General features: G+C 44.8%; 1 protein-coding gene across 5 annotated transcripts in view; it reads right to left on the reverse strand.

Moving 5' to 3' along the window:
- ZC3H7B (zinc finger CCCH-type containing 7B) overlaps window positions 1-17927 on the reverse strand; it is a 231682-nt gene that overhangs the window by 142287 nt on the left and 71468 nt on the right. For all 5 annotated transcript variants that reach the window (XM_075833706.1, XM_075833704.1, XM_075833707.1 and 2 more), the window contains exons 9-10: window positions 14460-14620; window positions 14130-14370 (exon numbers count right to left, since the gene is read on the reverse strand). In XM_075833706.1, coding sequence (XP_075689821.1) covers window positions 14130-14370; window positions 14460-14620 — 402 coding nt within the window. The remainder of the gene's footprint in view (window positions 1-14129; window positions 14371-14459; window positions 14621-17927) is intronic.

Below are 17927 nucleotides of genomic sequence, written 5' to 3' on the forward strand. Positions count from 1 at the left end.
TTTTTTTCATCGACGGAGCTGTATGAGGGCTTGTTTTTTTATAGGCACCATTTTTGCATACATGCGACTTTTTGATCAGTTTTTATTTCAATTTTTGTAGGGCAAAGTGACCAAAAAATAGAAATTCTGGCATTATTTTTTACGTTTCATTTACACCGTTCAGCACGTGCAATAAATTACAATATTTTTATAGTTTAGGCCGTTACGGTCGCGGCGATACCAAATATGTATGGTTTATTTATTTTTTTCAATAATAAAAGGACTTGATAAGGGAAAAAGGGCGATTGTGTTTTATTTTATTACTTAAAACTTATTATATTTTTTACAACTTTTTTTTGACTTATTTTTTACACTTTACTTTAGTCCCAATAGGGGACTTGAAGGTCCAACTGTCAGATTTTTTTCTAATACATTGCACTACCTACGTAGTGCAATGTATTAGATCTGTCAGTCATTCACTGACAGCAAGCCGATTAGGCTTCGTCTCCGAGCGGGGCCTAATCGGCTTCCGCAATGGCAAACAAGAGGCCATTGTTAGGTCTCCTGGTATCATAATAGCAGTCGGCAGTCGTGCGATTGCAGGGCACAGCTGCCGATCTGCTAGCAACCACAAAGATGCAGCGATCGCATCCAATCGCTGCATCTGAGGAGTTAATGGCAGAGATCGGAGCTAGCTCCGGTTCCTGCCGTTACAGGTGGATGTCAGCTGTAACATACAGCTGATATCCACCGCCGATGACGCCGGCTCCTCTCCTGAGCCGGCGCCATCTTGCCGGTGTACACGGAAGCCTTCCAGGCCCCGCCTCCAAGCGGGGGCTGGAAGTTTTCCATGCTAGGCACACCGGGAGGCTAGTATTAGGCCTCCGGTTGCCATTGCAGCCACCAACACCCCTGTGATTTCATTGCTGGGGTGTCGATGAGCTGCAAACACCTTAAATGTAGCCATCGGTTTAGACGGCTGCATTTAAAGAGGCTCTGTCACCAGATTTTGCAACCCCTATCTCCTATTGCAGGTGATCGGCGCTGCAATGTAGATAAGAGTAACGTTTTTTTTGGTTTTTTTTAACGAGCATTTTTGGCCAAGTTATGACCATTTTTATATTTATGCAAATGAGGCTTTCTAAAGTACAACTGGGCGTGTTTAAAGTTAAAGTACAACTGGGCGTGTATTGTGTATGTACATCTGGACGAATCAGCATCATCCACTTCTCTTCGTTACCACCCAGCTTCTGCCAGTGCACAGACACACAGCGTGTTCTCGAGAGATCACGCTGTGATGTCACTCACTTCCTGCCCCAGGTCCTGCATCGTGTCGGACGAGCAAGGACACCATCGGCACCAGAGGCTACATTTGATTCTGCAGCAGCATCGGCGTTTGCAGGTAAGTCGATGTAGCTACTTACCTGCAAACGCTGATGCTGCTGCAGAATCAACTGTAGCCTCTGGTGCCGATGTGTCCTCGCTCGTCCGACACGATGCAGGACCTGGGGCAGGAAGTGAGTGACGTCACATAGTGATCTCCCGAGAACACACTGTGTGTCTGTGCACTACCAGAAGCTGGGTGGTAACGGAGAAGTGGATGATGCTGATTCGTCAGCATCATACACTTCTATTCACAACGCCCAGCTAGTAAAAGAAGTAAAAACGCCCAGATGTAACGAACACAATACACGCCCAGTTGTACTTTAGAAAGCCTCATTTGCATAAATATAAAAATGGTCATAACTTGGCCAAAAATGCTTGTTTTTAAAAAACAAAACAAAAACGTTACTCTTATCTACATTGCAGCGCTGATCTGCTGCAATAGGATAGGGGTTGCAAAATCTGGTGGCAGAGCCTCTTTAAGGGGTTAATGGCGGGGATATAAGCTAACTTCGGTCCCCGCCGTTACAGCAGGATGTCAGCTGTTAGATACAGCTGACACCCGGGGATGATGGCACCGACTCAGCTTCTGAGCCGGTGCCAAGCATTTGGCGTAAATATACATTTTGCGGGAAGCACTGGCTTTCCATGTCGTATACTTACGACAAATGTCGGGAAGGGGGTTAAAGCATAGTCAAAATCAGAGGTATTGTTAGAGTAATCTCTTCACTAATAGAAATTGTCGAGGATCAGAGATTTCACCGAACAGGATAGAACTGATACGCAGACACCAGGTAGCGTATAACTGAATCCGAGGAAGGTCCCACATTTCCCTTTACTTATAACAAAAGATATAACAGAATACATTATGATGTAGATCCAATCAGATGAAACTCGGCGAGACTCATATGTTGACCACCAATCAAAGTAAAGAGAAGTAAAATATACATACGTTATTTCAGGAAAGAGACTAAAATGGTATTTATATAATTCTACTAGCGTGCTCTATTGTGCATGTCTACTGATAAACTAACTGTATTCCAAGGCCAAATACATTCTTCGGTCTAAACAAATTATTCTTAACCTGCTCTGTTTTGGCTTGCTAAACAACTGGCTTGTACATCAAGTGGAGTTACAAAGTCGGAGTTAAAGCCCCTGTAACTACTCTTCTTTTCTTTTACTTTAACAGTTGCAGTTTTTTTTTGTAACTGGGATAATGGATAGCAAGATTGGAGGTTTTCTTCAATGCACAGTCTGCCATATGTATGCACGACTGGAGCCAGAGCTCCAGAGTGAATAACTCTGTGGCAGATGTGAGCATGTGGTTTGCCTGGAAGCTCGCATTATGGATCTGGGAGGAGCAAAATGCAACACGGAGGGTGATAGACAATCTTGAGCGGAGCATGCTGCTGACTGAACAAGCAGTTAGTGGGGTAGAACTGGAGGGTGAAGACATGGGTCAGCAGGATCAGGCAAGTAGCTGGATTAATGTAGTTAGGGGCAGTAGAAAGGGGTCAAAGAAAAGGAAGGCCAATCCCGTTTCTGATATTCCAATCAAAATTGCCAAGTTGGGTAATGATGCTGCAAGGGTGTCAGTCTCAGAAATGGCAGCCCTAGTGGATACTGATCTCATTAACAGCCAAGCTAGTAGTCGGCGGGATGGAAATGCAGGTAATGCAAGACAATTGGTAGTTGTAGGGGATGCTATTACCAGGCAGACGGATAAAATAATTTGTCGCCAAGACCGCCTCAACCAAATGGCTTGTGGTCTCCCTGGTGCCAGGGTTCGGCATGTGGTGGAAAGAGTGGATATATGTCTACTTTAGATTGGCATTGTTTTTTGAACATCCTTTTATTTTTCTAGGACAATAAACGGCTTAGAACTTTAGCAGCAAATTCTCACATTTTCAAGAACATTTCAAAAGGCTATTTTTACAGGGGCCAGTTCAGTTGTGAAGCGGATATTAGGGCCTTATATATTAGAAACCCCCGATAAGTCACCCAATTTTAAAAACGTTACCCCTCAAAGTATTCAAAACAGCATTTAGAATGTTTTTAACCCTTTAGACGTTTCACAGGAATTAAGGCAAAGTAGATTTGAAATTTTCAAATTTTTTATTTTTTTGCAGAAATTCATATTTTATCTATTTTTTTGTAACACAGAAAGTTTTACCAGAGAAATGCAACTCAATATCTATTGCCCAGATTCTGCAGTTTTTAGAAATACCCCACATGTGGTCCTAGTGCACTTATGGACTGAAGCACAGGCCTCAGAAGCAAAGGAGCACCAAGAGGATTTTGGGGCCTCCTTTTTATTAGAAAATATTTTAGGAGCCATGTCAGGTTTGAAAAGCTCTTGCGGTGCCAAAACAGTAGAAATCCCCCAAAAGTGACCCCAATTTGTAAACTACACCCCTTGAGGAAATTATCTAGGGGTATAGTGAGCATTTTGACCCCACAGGTTTTTTGCAGAAATTATTGGAAGTAGGCTGTGAAAATGAAAATATACATTCTTTAAAAGAAAATGTAGGTTTAGCTAATTTTTTCTAATTTCCACAAGGAGAAAATGCACCACTACATTTGTAAAGCAATTTCTCCCGAGTAAAACAAAACCCCACATGCAGTCAAATGGCTGTTTGGACACACAGCAGTGCTTAGAAAGGAAAGAGCGCCATTTGGCTTTTGGAGCTCAAATTTAGCAGGAATTGTTTACGGAGACCACGTCGCATTTGTAAAGCCACTAAGGGACCAAAACTGTGAAAACGCCCCAAAAGTGACTCCATTTAGGAAACTACACCCCTTAAAGAATCCATCTAGGGGGTGTAGTGAGCATTTTGACCCCACAGGTGTTTAATAGATTTTATTAGAATTGGGCAGTGAAAATAAAAAAAATCCTTTTTTCCCCAATAAGACGTAGATTTAGCTCAAAATTTTTCATTTTCTCAACAAATAAAGGAATAAAGGAACCCCAACAGTTGTAAAGCAACTTCTCTGGAGTACGGCAATACCCCATTTGTGGTCATCAACGGCTGTTTGGGCATACGGCAAGGATCAGAAGGGAAGGAGCGCACTTTGGCTTTTGGAGCACAGATGTAATGGCAGGGGGTAGGGAGACGGACAAGTGAGCCCTAATCTACCCGCCACTCTGTCCCTGCCTACTTGCAACGACCCGCCCTAGGCGACGGGGTACAACTGGGCGGCGGTCCCTGCGCTCAGTAAGTGCACGACAAACACGACAAACATACAAGGAACACAAGCAAGGAAAAGGGGCCGTTGCCCACGGCAACACCGTGAGCAACCTGAGTGGTGAACGAGCCGAGTCAAGCCAGGAGTGTGCGAGGTACCAAACAAAAAGCAGAAGAGTAGTCGGTAAGCCGGGGTCTGTATGGAGCAGGATCAAAAATAGCAGGAGCTGTAGCTGGGCCAGGAAACCACAAGGAGGGAAACACAAGCAATAACAAGCACCGAGGGACAGGAAGTGCAGGCTTAAATAGACCGAGGGCGGGAGCTAGCTGAGTCTGGCCAGGTTACGATAGGCTCTCCCACTCCTAAGCCTGCCAGCCTGAATGGTGGAAGCAGGAGTCAGTCTCAGGGATGTATTCTCAGGTGCTGACTGATTAGTTCTGGGAGTTAACCCCGCTGTGCCTGGCAGATCCTTTACAACAGATTTTGCTGGATTGGTTTCTTGACACCATGTCACTTTTGCAAAGCTCCTAAGGTACCAGTACAGTGGAAACTCCCGAAAACTGACTCGATTCATGAAACTACACCCCTTGAGGAATTCATCTAGGGGTGTAGTGAGCATATTAACCGCACAGGTGATTGGCAGAAATTGGTGTGCACTCGATGTTGCAGAGTGAAAATGGGATTTTTTTCCATAGGATATGCCAATATCTAGTGCCCAGCTTGTGCCACCATAACAAGACCACTCTCTTATTATGCTGTGTTTCCCGGTTTTAGAAACAACCTACGAGTGGCCCTAATCTGTTGCCTGGACATTCGACCAGGTTCAGGAGCGAGAGAGGGCCATGTAAAATTAAGGCCTAATTTGGCAATTTACAAAGTATTGGATCACAATTGCAGAGGCTCTGATATGAAATAATGAAAGAAACTGCTGAGAAGTGACCCCATTTTGGAAACTGCACTCCTCAAGGCATTTAATAAGGGGTGTAGTGAGCATTTTCACCCCACAGGCCTTTTCCATGAATGATTGCGCTGCGGAAGGTGAAAAGTAAAAATTTTAATTTTTCCCTAGATGTGCTATTTCAGTGGTAAATATGTCGTGCCCAGCTTGTGCCACTGGAGACACACACCCCAAAAATTGTTAAAAGGATTCTCCCGGGTATGGCAATGCCATTTATGTGGAAGGAAACTGCTGTTTGGGCACACTGTAGGGTTCAGAAGGGAGGTAGCGCCGTTTGGCTTTTGGAGCGTGGATTTTGCTTGGTAGTAGTTTTGTTTGGAGTCTTACTGTTGTTTCCGTTTATAATGTGGGGGTACATGTAAGCCGGGCGGAGTATATAAGGGGCATAGTCAGGTGGTATAATGAGGTTAAAAAAAATAAAAATAAGAGGGGGCGTGGCTTGGACATGGCGCTGACCAGACGTGCTGCTTGTGAGCTCCGTCCCGGCACTTCCCTAACCCGATCATAAGCACTGTTAGAAGATGAAGTACACATACCTGATGGTGAAGAAATCCAAGGCAACCTCTGGTCCCCCATATCAGACGAGACAGATGCCGTCGACCGGCTCAATCCAGCGTTTCCTCACAGACACGGATGCTGGAGCTCCTTCCAAGACGGCGCCGCCGGAGGGGAGACAAGATGGCGTGGGTACTCTTGATGAGGGGCTTTCATCTGCGTCCACCGCTGCTGCTCCAGGTACCGGTTGTACCCTCTCCTTTCCCTGTGGTCCCGCGGGACAGTTTCCACCCATGCTGGCTGAGGGTGAGCAATGTTCTCTAGGGACGGTCATGGCGTTTCCCGCTGTGGAGCGCTCGCCACGTGGTGCCTGTCATGGCGGCCGGGTCTCTCCTACTTTCTCCTCTTCTATGTCGGGGCCTTCATCGTTACCCCCCATCTCCCTTAGCAATACAGCAGGCCACACATCTCATAGTCTCGCTGCCCCAGGGGATGATTTACAGGGATTGAGGCTACAGTTCTCTGCTCTACCCACTAAACAGGACATGGAGCGTTATATTAAATCGCCTGGGGACCATCTATAAATCTGAGATTCAATCGCTCACTAATAATCTCTCTCACTTGTCTGATCAAGTACAGCGTATGGAGGGCGATATCTCCTCTGTCTCAGTGCAACAGGCTTCACATGCTGATCGTTTGGAGCAACACTCCCACCAGATTCACATGCTTTCTAATCTGTCGGAAGACAATGAAAACCGGAACCGTCTTAACAATATTCGACTCCGGGGTATTCCTGAGGATGTCTCCCCTGGGCAACTTATACCCACTCTACAGTCTATGTTTAACTCCTTACTGGAGCGCCCCGATGATGATCCTCTGGAGTTGAATAGAGCCCGCAGAACTCTCGGTCATCGTAATCCGGATCCTGACAGACCTAGAGATGTCTTATGCAGAGTTCACTTCTTCGCTCTCAAAGAACGGATCATGAGGAAGGCCCGTGATAAAGGCGACGTTTTATTGAATGGTGTCAAGATCCAATTCATGTCTGATTTGTCTAGGATGACTTTAGACAAGCAAAGAGTGCTGCGTCCTTTGTTGGATGTGCTAAGAGAGCATGACATTTTTTACTCGTGGGGACGCCCCTTTCAGTTACAGGTTCGAAAAGATGGCGGGTTACTGATTGTTCGAGATCCCAGGGATATTCCGTATTTTTGTGCTGCTCTTCATTTGCCGAAAGTCTCTATGCCTGAATGGCCTTATGTTCCTCAGCCGCCCTTGCGTCCACGATATAGAAAACGTGGCCGCTCCCCTGCCTCTCCTGTGAGGCATAATGGTGGTCGGGATGCTGCTCCATTAGGAGTCTTTCCTGCGGTTTATTGTGAAGCCTGCTGCTGGTTCTTCAATTCGGCCTACGCCCTGTGAGGCTGTTTGCTGCTCACATGTTCCTATGATGCACCTGTTGCCTGCTTAATTTTCTTTTTCTTTTAGGTGGACTTTATGTTTTTTGCCATTTCTTGCTAATTTACAACTCCTGCTGGGCTATCGACACTAATCCCATATGAAGGTTTACTTCATATATTTGAATGCCTAAACATACATGTATGTTGTCAATAACTATATGGTGGGTGGCTCTTTATTGGGGTTCTCTGCCTGTTTCTGACTGGGTCATGTACCTTATGCTATATGTTCTGTCCTTGGTCTTTAGCCTCATATTTCGTCACCTGATTTCCCTTCCTTTTCCTTATTTCCTTCATAATTTCTTTATCAATTCAGCTATGTTTTATATTATTGCTGGGTTTAGGGGTGCAGGGCGCTGGCTAGACCTTATCCTGACACTTCTCCTCTTAGGGACCCACTGGTTGTATCCGGTGTTTACTGTATTTGGATTGTTTCTCCTTGATTAGTTCAGGGAGTGGGTTTTCATTTCACCCGTTTTGTTTGTCTTTGTTGTCGTGTTATCCCTTCCTGGTTTGTCTTGTCTTTGTCCCTGGTACGATAGTACACAGTACTGACTTGCTCATTCTGACTACGGCGATACGGCACAGTTGAAAGTCTGTACCCTTAATGTTAGAGGGTTTAATGTCCCTGAAAAACGCTCACAGGTACTATATCACATGCACAAAGAGCGGGTGCAGATTCTGTTTCTACAGGAAACTCATTTTCAGGTGGGCCATACCCCTCAGTTTACTAACCGGTATTATTCGGTTTGGTTTCACAGTGCCAACCCAGAAGGTAAATCCAAAGGGGCTAGTATATGTGTCCATAAATCACTTGCTCATATGACCATTGATGTTCTGATAGACCCAGGTGGTCGGTTTGTCTTTCTTAAGCTGTCTATTAAGAATAAGATTTTCACATTGGCTAACTTTCATCTTCCTAATCAGGACCCGGCTCGGGTGTGTCGTGTATTTCTCAGGAAATTAGAGGAGTTTTCGGAAGGTGTTTTACTTGTGGGAGGTGACTAATTTAACTTTTGACTCCAGGCTTGATACCTCCTCGGGTAGGTCTGCTGTTCCTAAGACACAATTGGCAGCCTTGAAGACTACGATGCACTCTATGAAATTGATTGACGTGTGGAGGGTTCTCCATCTTCAGGTACGAGAATATACTTATTTCTCTCCATTGCACAATATGTACAGTCGTTTAGATGCCTCTCATTAGCCATCACTTACTTACTTGGCGCCCTACTTCTGAAGTGGGCCCCATGTTTTGGTCGGACCATGCCCCGGTCTTTTTGTCTCTTACCTTCCCTGACTTGGCACCCACGTTCCGGTCTTGGAAGCTTAATGATAATCTCTTACGTGATACGGTGTGTATGTCTGCCCTTAAAGATACGCTTAGCTCTTTTTTTTGCGGTGCACGCCCATGACTCTACTCCGCTACCTTTACAGTGGGAGACATTGAAGTGCGTGGTTAGGGGTGTCCGGATTCAGAACGGGGCTCGTTTGAAAAGGGAAAAAAAGTGGTAGCTATTGCGCGGCTCTTGGAACGGATACAAGAATTGGAGTCCAGTCATAAGCGTGCTCCTTCCTCCTCATCGTTTTTTTCTGAACTCACTACGACGCCAGAATCCCTGCGTTCTTTGCTAGACCAGTCGAATGCTAGATTTCGGGATCGGATGTGCAAACACTCCTATGAATATGCGGATAAATGTGGTCGGACTTTAGCCCGGATTTTACATCCCCGTACGCAAGCATCATATATTCCTAAAATTGCGTCTCCCACTGGCGGCGAGATTCATGACCCAGTCAGTATCACTGAATGTTTTAGGCAACATTACTCCACTTTGTATAATCTCAAAAGGTCATTTTCAGGACATGCAGGCTGATGCGTTACGAGAGAAAATTTATCAGTATGTGCAAAACACGGCCTTGCCGTCTTTGGAAGCTGGGGACGCCTTGGGACTTGAGGAAGAATTTTTGGAATCCGAAGTCTTACAGGCGATTGGAGATTCTCCTTTGGGCAAAAGTCCAGGACCTGATGGGTTCAACAATAGATTTTAGAAGACGTTCAAGGATCAACTTGCCCCCTTTTTGACAACAGTCTTTAACTCTGTGTCTTCCTCTTGTCCCTTTGCGCCTCACTCTCTTGACTCACATTACTCTCCTACCGAAACCGGGTAAGGACCCCACGACGTGTGCGAATTTTCGGCCCATCTCATTGATTAATGTAGATGTTAAACTCTTTGCGAAATTAATTGCAGCCAGACTCTCTCCGCTATTCCCGGGCTTGGTCACGGATGACCAGGTAGGGTTTGTGCGTGGTAGAGAAGCCCGGGATAATACTAACAAGACCCTGCTTTTAGCATCTTATTGTCAGTCACGCAAGATACCGATGTGTCTACTCTCTGTCGATGCCGAAAAGGCTTTCGATAGGGTACACTGGGTGTTTCTCCGCAATGTCTTGAATCAGGTCGGCCTTGGCTCTACAATGGTGGCTAGGATTATGGCGTTGTATCACAAGCCTACAGCTCGGGTACGAGTTAATGGTCTCTTGTCTGATTCTTTACCTATTACAAATGGAACAAGACAGGGATGTCCACTTTCAACTCTGTTATATGTGTTAGTCATGGAACATCTGGCCGTGGCACTGCGGAATAACCCCAACATTCTGGGCGTTTGCGTCGGGGCTCAAAATCACAAGTTAGCACTGTACGCTGATGATCTTCTAGTGTACCTCACGACTCCAATGATTTCTTTGCCTTCTTTGACGGGGGAGTTTGAGCGAATTGGTCACTTGAGTAACTTCAAGGTCAATTATTCTAAATCGGAGGCGCTGAATGTATCTCTGGACACCCCTCTAGCTGCCCATATTGCTCGGGTTTTCCCGTTTATGTGGCAAACTACATCTTTAAAATATTTGGGGATACATATACCCATACATTTGTCTGACCTGTTTGTCCTGAACTACACACCTCTCTTACAGCGTACCTTGCGAGAGTTGGAGGCATTTGGGGGACGGCGCATGTCATGGTTCGGACGTATCAACACGGTCAAAATGGATATTTTACCTAAAAATTTGTACATATTTCAAACTGTCCCCATTGTGGTGCCTGCGTTCTTCTTTAAGACCTTGCATAGGGCCATAACCAAATTTGTATGGGGCTTTTCTCGGTCTCGGCTTAGATTTTCCACTCTCAGTAGGCCCAAGGTGGAGGGAGGTGTGGGCTTACCGGACTTTAAGCGCTACCATCATGCTGCGATTCTCATGAGGTTGGTGGACTGGTACCGTGCTGCTGCGGATAAGCAATGGGTGCGACTCGAGAATAAAATGTCCACTCTTGCATTGTCCTCTTTACCTTGGTTGTCTGGTTCCCAGCGACCAACGTCCTCCCTGCCTTTCCTCACACGTCAGTTTCTTGTAGTATGGGAGCGGATCATTGGTACCCTGAACGTTGCTCACCGTCCGGGTCCTTTGACTCCTCTGTTTGATAATCCTTCCTCCCCTCCGGCGGTGGGTGTGGACACATTCCTCTGTTGGGGAGACAGGACGGCAGACCCTTACACCTGAGGGTACAATATTGTCGCTTGCTGCTGTTTCTGAGGCCTGCCCGGGGAGACGATCAATGTGGTGGTCCTATTTTCAGCTGCGTTCCTATCTCTCTTCCGTGGGTGATTGTCTGGTGTTACTGCAGGGTAAGACTCCTCTGGAACATTATCTGTCTTTGACTTCTGCTCCTTCTCATGTGCTGTCCTATTTACATGGGATCCTCCAACCGGATTACTCCTCCTCTCAATTAACATTCACCACAGCTTGGGATGAGGAAATGGGGGTTCGACATTCTGAGGAAGATTGGGGAACTTTTTTCTTTCTGGCCCATAAGTTACCAACTTCCTGTTTTGCTCAGGAGAAAAACTATAAAATACTTACCAGATGGTACCGTTGTCCGTCCCTTTTGAATAGGATATTTCTTGATGTGTCTGCAGCTTGTTGGAGGTGTGGGGAGGCTCCTGGAACCATGTTGCACATTTGGTGGGATTGCCCCAAGCTCCTCCCCTTCTGGGTAAAAAAAATTTAATCTTGGCAACCAGCTTTTTGGTACCGACGTTCCTACCTCGCCTTCGGTTGGATTGCTTTCCATGGTTCCTGGATCACTCACACACCTCAAAAATGAGATTTTTAGACATTTTCTGACTGCAGCTAGAACGGTCATTCCACGTCATTGGAAGTCTAGTACCGTGCCTTCTTTGACGGAATGGGCGACGGAACTGACTGGGATTATGAGGATGGAGGAGTTAATGTCTGCTTATCGTGGCAAGTCCGAGGTTTTTGTTCGTACTTGGTCAGTATGGTCCGAATTCCGGGGGGCCCCGATATGCCTCTTTGGTTGGATGGCCTCTATTGAACACTCATTTCGCCAAATTCTGTGTGCTTTTGTCTGTCTGTGTTTCCCTTCGTTGTCTTGTGTATATGTAACTTTGTGTTAGAATTTGCACTTAAACGTGTCATTAATACTAGTCTTTGGGACTGGTTTCCCTAAATATTGCACTACTTATGCTGCAGTTATGGTATTGTTACTGGACATTAGATTTTATTATTTAGTTCCTCTTACTTTGATGTTTGGGAGGCTACCTCCTACCATTACTCATATGTTTTTATAATATTTCTTACAATTTGACTTTCTTGTATTGCACTATGTGCCAACTTTTGCAACTTTGTGTAATGTTTCATATGCTTTGTTTATTATCTAATAAAAATGTTTTGATAACGAAAAAAAAAACAAAAAAATAAAAATAAAATAATCCATAGATGTGTGTTACGCTGTGACACAATCCTTTCTGTACAGGCCGAGGTCTCACTAATAAATGATCCTTTCTTATGCCCCTTTTGGTCCACACTCCGCACCTTTGGGGAATTTTGCTGGGAAAGTGTTCTCCTGGTATAATACGGACGCCCTCGCTTCCAGCAGATATGTTTGGGCCCTCCCCTTACTGGTTCCCTAATTTTACGGGCCTTGATAATTCGCCACTTGAAACAGAAGAAATGTTCCCCTCGGGTCGGCACAACTGCATATTTTTCTTTCCTGACTTATTGGAGCCTTAACTCATTTTATTTTTTCATAGACGTAGTGGTATGAAGGCTGGTTTTTTTTTGTGGGACGAACTATAGGTTTTTATTGGTACCATTTTGGGGTACATGTGACTTTTTGATCACTTCTTATCCTTTTATTTGAGGAGGCATGGTCACCAAAAAACAGCAATTCTGGCATATTTTTTTAGTTCTTTTTATACAGCATGCACCACGCATTATAAATTACATGTTACCTTTATTCTGCGGGTCAGTCCGATTCTGGTGATACCCAATTTATAGCACTTTATGTTTTACAACTTTTTGCACAATAAAATAACTTTTGTAAAGAGAATGGATTTTTTCTGTTGTGAGAGCCATAACTTTTTAATTTTTCGTCGACGGAGATGTATGAGGGCTTGTTTTTTGCGAGACGAGTTATTAGTTTTTATAGGTACATGCGACTTTTTGATCACTTTTTATTTAAATTTTTAGAAGACAAAGACCAAAAAATAGCAATTATGTCAGTATTCTTTAGTGGTTTTTTTTACGGCGTTCACTGTGCGGAATAAACATAATATTCTTATAGTTCAGGTTGTTACAGTCACAGCGATACCAAATATGTATGGCTTTATTATTTTTTTCAATAATAAAATTATTTGATTAGGGAAAAAGGGCGATTGTGTTTTATGTTATCACTTGAAACTTTTATTGTATTTTTTACAACTTATCTGTTTAACTTTTTTTACACTGTTCTTTAGTCCCACTAGGGGACTTGAAGGTCCAACTGTTTGTTTGATGTTCTAATACATTGCACTACCTATGTAGCGCAATGTATTAGACCTGTCAGTTGTTCACCGACAGCAAGCCAATCAGGCTCCACCTCCGGACGGGGCCAAATCGGCTTCCGTAATGGCAGATAGGAAGCCATCGTTGCCATAGTAGCAGTCGCCAGCCTTGCCATCGCATGGCAGGCTGCCGATTTGACACAAACCACTTTGATGCAGCGATTGCATTGGATCGCTGCATTGAAGGCGTTAATGGCAGGAATCGGAGCTAGCTCCGGTTCCTGCCTTTACAGTGGGATGTCCGCTGTAACATACAGCGGACACTCACTGCTGATGACGCCGGCTCAGCTTCTGAGCCGGAAGCTGCGCCGGCGCCATCTTGACTATGGTACCGGAAGCCTTTTGGGCCCCGCCGACGACGGGGCATAGGAGGATTTCGTTGCTGGCAGACTGGGAGGCAAGTATTAGGCCTCCGATCGCCTTTGCAGCCACCGGCAACCCAGCGATCACGTTGCTGGGGTGCCGGTGGCTATAAACTCCTCACATGCTGCGATCTCTATTGAACGTGGCATGTGAGGGGTTAATCGGTCGGATCAGAGGCTAGCTCCGGTCCTGACCTTAGGGTACCAGTTGTAACATACAGCTGTCACCAGGCGGTTATGTCGCTGGCTCAGCTCCTGAGCCAGCTCCATCTCCTTCACGTACAGTTACGTGGAATTGAGGGAAAACACCAGCTCCAATCACGCAACTGTACGTGAAAATGCGGGAAGGGGTTAAACAGCCAGAAAGCAAAATCTGTAACCACTACTAGAATTATTAGTCTAAAGCTTTACCATTAACAAAGGTGTCCAGACTGTCCAGCGTTTCCCTCATAGTCTCAAAGCTGTCCAGTGCATCCACACGATGAGCGAACGTAGACTTTAAAGGTACTATTGGGTGCTTTCGAGAATCCAGCCCACCAAAAGAAGCTGGAGGTAGAGGAGATAGTGCTGGTAGGCCTGTTGTACCCATGCTAGATATGAGCGGGTTTCCAGTGGGAAATACTGGTATTAGCTGGGGAACCGGTTTGGAAGCCTGAAAGAAGGTATAGCATTAGCGTGCTAATAAAAGTTCATATGAGTTTACCAGATATCAGATGTTTGACATATGTGTTCATTTCTTACCATTTCAGATTCCAGGAAAGAGTCCAGCTCATCCCCAATAACATCACAATCATTAAAATCATTCCCATTGTTGGTTGCCGTAGCCAATGAAGGAGGACATGCAGCAGTTACCAAGCTATCACTTTTACTAAATGGGAATACGCTTGAGTTCAAAGGTACATCTGGAAAAGAATAAAAAGACAGACATCAACCCTACAAAATTTGAAATTGTAAATCAGCGCTAAAGCATAACCAGTGCTCCACAAGAATGCATCAGTAGCTTGATCATAATGGGGAACAGTAATGAAAACTAGGAGCCGATGCACTGACCATTAAATCTGATAATTATGCATGGGCAAACTTACATTTATTTTTACATTTCTAGGAGGAACAACAGAGAAAAGCACATTGTAGAGTTCGAAGAAAAACAGCTCAAGAATTGTGATTTTATGAGGTACACAAGTTTTCACTAAGGCAGACATGTCAGGAGAGGTGACATTACCTCTGTAAAGCGTTTTTCCCAAGATAGTCGATAAATGTATGATCACTGGGAGGTCGACCACTGGGACCTCTACCGATAACTACCCCGTTCCTTCTCACTGCAACCGCCGCAGTGAGGAGCACTAATGATATAGCAATCAAGAATGCGCCTCGCTGCTTCATTCAACGTCTATGGGGCTGAATGAATCAGAAGAGTACTGTACTCAGCTATCTCTATTAATGCCATAGCCTTTGAATGGAGCAGCACCACGCATGCTCAACCACCGCTCCATTTAAAGTTCTCCTCACTGCGGTCGTGCAGTGAGGAGGAACAGGGGGATCGGGACACCCGTTCTGGTGATCGGTGTAGGTTCCAGGAGTGGGCCACCAGCAATCAAACATAAAATGTCAATATTGGCAAAAGCCCTTTAACCCCTTAACAATAGCCAACGTAATAGTACGTTGTTGTCGTTAAGGACTTACCGCAACACAACGTACTGACACGCTGTGCTGCTGATGCGAGCTCAGCAGCCGAGCCCGCACCGTCCCCTGACACCCTGCTGCACGGCCAGGACCGGAGTTGGCCTCCGATCTGGCTGATTAACCCCTTAGATACATCGCCCCAAAGCGAGCACTGCACCTATGGTGTTTGCTAGCAGATCGGTACCCTGCAATACAAATCGCTGGATTCCAATGGCTGTTCTGGCAGACCGGAAGCCTCCTGTCTGCCAAGTAAGGAAGCTTGCTGGTCCCGCCCGGAGGCGGGGCCTAAAAGGCATCCGGTCGCAAAAAAAAGATGGCGCAGGCTCAGAAGCCGCTGGTGTCAGCTGTATGTTACTTAACAATGGCTTCCTGGTCTGCCCCGTATGATAGCCCCGCCCAGAAAAGGGACCTAATGGGCTTGCTGTCCGTGAATGACTGACAGCTCTAATGCATCGCTCTATGTGGGTAGTGCCATAAATTAAGAGTAAATATCAGAGGTGCAGGCCCTCAAGTCCCCTAGTGGGACGCAAAAAAAAAAGTGTAAAAACATAAGCTTCAAGTTAATAAAAACAAACACCGCATTTTTTTCCTATAAGAAGTCTTTTATTATATGAAAAAAATGGAAAACACTTTAAAAAAGGTACACAAATTTGCTATTGCAGCGTCGGTAACAACCCAAACCGTAATGTTATTTTTCCCGCACGGTGAACACCGCAAAAAAACAAAAAATAAAGCCAGAGTCTATTTATTTATTTTTTATCACCACCCCACCTTTTTTGGAATAAAAAGTGATCAAAAAGTCGCATGTATCCCAAAACTGTATAAATAAAAACTGCTGCTACCAGTCCCGCAAAAAACAAAGCACTTACACAGCTTTTTTTGACTGAAAAATAAAAAAGTAATGGCTCAGAATATGGTGATAAAAAATAAAATAAATTTAAAAAAACAACTTTATTTTATTGCGCAAACGCTGCAAAATGTAAAAAAAAACTATATACATTTGGTATTGCTGTAATCGTATCGACCCACATTATAAAGTAAAATTGTCATTTATAGCCCACGGTGAACATCGTAAAAAAAAAAAAAAAAAAAAAAAAAAAAAAAAAAAAAAATCGCATGTGTACCAAAATGGTACCAATGAAAATGACAGCTTGTCCTGCAACAAATAAGCCCTCACACGGCTACGGTGGAGAAAAAAAAATACAAAAGTTCTGTCTCAGAATATGGAAACACAAAAGGTGCAGTCGAAAAGCGGCTAAGATTGGGCACCATTTATCAGTGCGACACCGGCCACGCATCTATGAATTATTATTTATTTACCCCATTATTATACCCTGATGTACCCCTCACAGTTTACATATGCCTCCACATTATAAACTGAAATATCAGCAATACCCCAAACAGAACTACTACCAAGCAAAATCTGCACGCCGAAACGGTCACTGTCCAGGGTGATGAAAGAGTTAAACGATTGGCCGTAACTTTCAGCACCCTGGACAGAAACTACCGATCACAATATAGATCAACCTGTAAAAAAAAAAAAAAAAAAAAAATCTTCACACTTACCCAGAACTCCCTGCTTTTTCCTCCAGTCCCGCCTCCCGGAATGACGTTTCAGCCCATGTGACCGGTGCAGCCAATCACAGGCTGCAGCGGTCACATGGACTGCCGCGTCATCCAGGGAGGTCGGGCTGGATGTCGAGAGGAACGCGTCACCAAGGCAACGGCCGGGTAAGTATGAATTTCTTTTACTTTTACCTCGGAAAGGGCTGCCCCTTCTCTTCATCCTGCACTGATAGAGAGAAGGGCTGCCGATTAGTGCAGTGCAATTTTGCAGCGAAAACGTGCCTGTAAATACGGGTGGAATACTGGCGACACCGGACCCGTATTTACGCCAGTATTTACGGGAGGGGAAAAAATACGTTCGTGTGCATGAGGCCTTACTCCTATAAAAGTTTTTTTTTTTTAGCAATAAATAATAAAAAAATAATTTAATTATAGGAATACTTTCCTGCCCTATTCCACCACCATTAACTTCTTTACCATCTTAAACAGTAATATAATATATTATATGATTCATTTTGTTTAAAAGGTCAGTCTTCTCATAGACTACCCCTTTAATATGAGAGGCGCCGTGGGTCAGGCTCTCGAGATCCCCAGCAAACCGCTGATTTTGCCAGGCGAAGTCCTGGCCAGCCAGACATTTAAGAATGCAGAAATGTAGCATTACATGGTAGCCATTCAATAGAATGGCCATTCATGTAATACCTGGATGACACGAGTCCGCCAGTGCGAGAAATGCTGCTCCCCACGTTGGCTCGTGGAGGGGAGTCCCCTAGTCCTTATAGGGCACATGGATAACAATTGTCCGGATGTGAAAACCTCTATAAACATCAGAATCCAGAAGGCGGTCCTTCCCTGCACCATCTGTGGCCAGATACACTAGGACAAGCTGGTGAGTCCCCTCTTCGGAGGCACCTTCCCCTCTGCATACAAGCCCTGTCGATACATCCTGGGGCCTTATCT

Source organism: Rhinoderma darwinii, chromosome 7 (genome assembly GCF_050947455.1).
Source record: "Rhinoderma darwinii isolate aRhiDar2 chromosome 7, aRhiDar2.hap1, whole genome shotgun sequence".
NCBI lineage: Eukaryota > Metazoa > Chordata > Amphibia > Anura > Rhinodermatidae > Rhinoderma > Rhinoderma darwinii.